This window comes from Apium graveolens, chromosome 10 (genome assembly GCF_009905375.1).
Source record: "Apium graveolens cultivar Ventura chromosome 10, ASM990537v1, whole genome shotgun sequence".
In the NCBI taxonomy this organism is placed as follows: Eukaryota; Viridiplantae; Streptophyta; class Magnoliopsida; order Apiales; family Apiaceae; genus Apium; species Apium graveolens.
This window is the reverse complement of record NC_133656.1, coordinates 232,787,205-232,790,072: the sequence shown is the minus strand read 5'-3', so window position 1 is coordinate 232,790,072 and position 2,868 is coordinate 232,787,205. Positions and strand designations below refer to the sequence as shown.

At 36.7% G+C, this 2,868-nt stretch overlaps 1 protein-coding gene across 1 annotated transcript; it reads left to right on the top strand.

The window, feature by feature from the left end:
• The first annotated feature begins 205 nt into the window (after positions 1 to 205).
• LOC141692793 (endoglucanase 8-like) lies at positions 206 to 2,666 on the top strand. Its single transcript, XM_074497732.1, has 6 exons — positions 206 to 432; positions 882 to 1,289; positions 1,380 to 1,475; positions 1,575 to 1,736; positions 1,822 to 2,094; positions 2,269 to 2,666. The coding sequence occupies exons 1-6, from the start codon at positions 241 to 243 to the stop codon at positions 2,590 to 2,592; spliced, it is 1,455 nt and encodes a 484-aa protein (XP_074353833.1). The 5' UTR covers positions 206 to 240; the 3' UTR covers positions 2,593 to 2,666.
• Positions 2,667 to 2,868: the final 202 nt, after the last annotated feature.

Here is a 2,868-nt window from a genome sequence, read left to right as displayed (position 1 = left end):
AGGAGGATATGAATCATAGTATATTACATTTTAGCAACAGATAACTTCCAAGGAGATAATGCAGATTATATCTTTGATTTTAAATAGTATCCAAAATTCCAAATATGTGATTTTGTTTGATTAGCATTTATACTTGTTGCACTAGTATATATAGAGACATTGCATTCTAGAGTTATGAACATACAAGGCGCTAGAGAAAGAGAAACAGCTGAGTGAAATATTGAACGTACAGCTAAAAGAATGGTGTCTCCGGTGAGTTTAATGGTGGCCATTTTGGTGGTGACTGCTGCAGCAGCAGTAACACATGATTATAAAGATGCGTTAATGAAAAGCATTATGTTCTATGAAGGCCAAAGGTCCGGTAAATTGCCTCCTAATCAAAGAATCACATGGAGAGCTGATTCTGCTCTTAAGGATGGTTTCGACAGCCATGTAAGTATTACTCACTGTGTTTTTTTTATATGACGCGTTTGTACAGATATTTCAATGTATTTTGATCGGGTAATTAGAAATGTTATTTGTAATTTTTTTTTGCCAATAAAAATAGACCGTATATACGTAAAAGTCAAAGCGTCATATAAAAAATAGAGTATTTACGAAATTTTTAATAATTTAACGCACTCACGTATTCACCTTTTTTTGACCAAATTTCAATCGAGCATTTTTGTAAGTGCGAGTGTTTATTTTTAATTTTATTTCCTCTATTTTTTATTTTAAATTTTAAACATCTTTAATAATTTAACGCACTCACTTATTTACTGATTTTTCCCGACAAGATTTTGTCCAGGCACTCGTATTTCCTCTCGAATTATTTATTTCATAAATAAAATTTGGTTGTGGAATTCTTAAAGAGTTACATTGAATTTTATGGTTTGTTTCAGGTGGATTTGGTAGGAGGATACTATGATGCAGGTGACAACATAAAATTTCACTTTCCAATGGCTTTCACAACAACAATGCTAGCCTGGAGTGTAATAGAATTCGGGGACACAATGTACACTGAATTACCTCATGCACTTGAAGCTATCAAATGGGCAACTGATTATCTGCTTTTGGCTACTAACACTCCGGATGTCGTTTATGTACAAGTAGGAGACCCTTGGGCTGATCATAACTGCTGGGAAAGGCCTGAAGACATGGACACTCCGAGAACTTCTGTTTCTGTCACTAAAGAGTATCCTGGTTCTGAAGTTTCTGCGGAGATTGCTGCAGCATTGGCAGCATCTTCGATTGTTTTTAGGAAATCTTTGCCCGAGTACTCGAATTGGTTAATCAATAGAGCTCAACAGGTACTTATTAACAAATCATTTTATTGACGATTTGGTGATTCATCTTGGCTAAAAATACATGTACTGAATACTACTTTGTGTGTGGATTAGGTGTTCTATTTCGCGGATACTTACCGGGGATCTTACAATAACAGTAGAGCTGGACATTTCGTGTGTCCGTTTTATTGTGATTACAGTGGCTATCAGGTTTGTACATTGATGCCGTTGTGACTAATCAATACTGCAGTCCAATTCACATCTTTGTACGTCAATTTTAGTCTTTACCAAATGATTTATAATGAACAGGATGAACTGCTATGGGGAGCAGCATGGTTACACAGAGCCACTCAAAAGCCATATTACTTAAACTACGTTTTAAGTAACGTATATAAAATGGGCAGGCCTTGGAACATTGGTGAATTCGGATGGGATACAAAGGATGCCGGAATTAGTGTACTTCTTTCAGAGGTAGATTGCGATATTTTTCTAATTCAAAGATATTTCAACATACGATTATCTGGTCTCATGTTCTGAATGTTCCATTCGTTTACAGTACCTGTTTTTCAGCAAGCTGGATTGGAAACCATTTGTTACCTACGCGGATGAGTTTGTGTGCAGCGTTATCCCTGGATCATCAAATCCTAGTGTTATATATACTCCAGGTGGACTAATACAGAAGCCAAAGATGAATAGCCTGCAAATTGCATCATCCCTGTCTTTTCTTTTCGTCGTGTATGCTAGGAATTTGAAATTGGCGAATAGAGTGGTGCAATGCGATCATGGTGCAGTGGATCCGTCTAGGCTTATTGATCTTGCAAAAAGCCAGGTAATCTACTCGTGTCAATTTAAAATTTCTCATCCAGACATTGAATTATCCACTTTAAACATGTATTTTTTCCGTTGACATTGTAACATGCCTTTCTCTCTAACGAGATATACTGAATACATTTGGTTTAGTTAATTTGACGAGGACTAACATGATGAATGTCGAATGGTCTAGGTTGATTACATACTCGGAAATAATCCAATGAAGACATCATACATGGTGGATTATGGACAACAATTCCCGCGAAGAATTCATCATAGAGGTTCCTCATCACCGTCAATTAAAGTTCACAAGGAACACATTAAGTGCAAAGAAGGAACAACTTATTATGCAAGTCAAGGGCCTAATCCAAACTTGCTAACTGGAGCTGTTGTTGGAGGACCAGACGCGCACGACTGGTTTGCCGATGATCGAACTAATCCTGGCCAGTCAGAGCCAACTACTTACATCAATGCACCTCTTGTAGGCCTATTAGCTTACTTCAGTGCAAACCAATAGATACATACATAAAGAGATGGCTAGCTTGATTCAAAGCTTTTGAAGTATTTGAGCAGAATCTTGGTCATTCATGTAATCTCGACATTGTTACATTGAAAATTACTTCATATATATCATAATAACATTTCGAGTTTTCAGAACTTTGGATCAATCTTAGTTACAGCCTACAGGCTAAACATCTCAAGCTGGGAACTAGATAGGCCTAATAGAAGTCCAAACTGATTCTTCCGCGTCTTGTTAGAAATAATACAGATAACTGGGGATCTTTTTTACCAT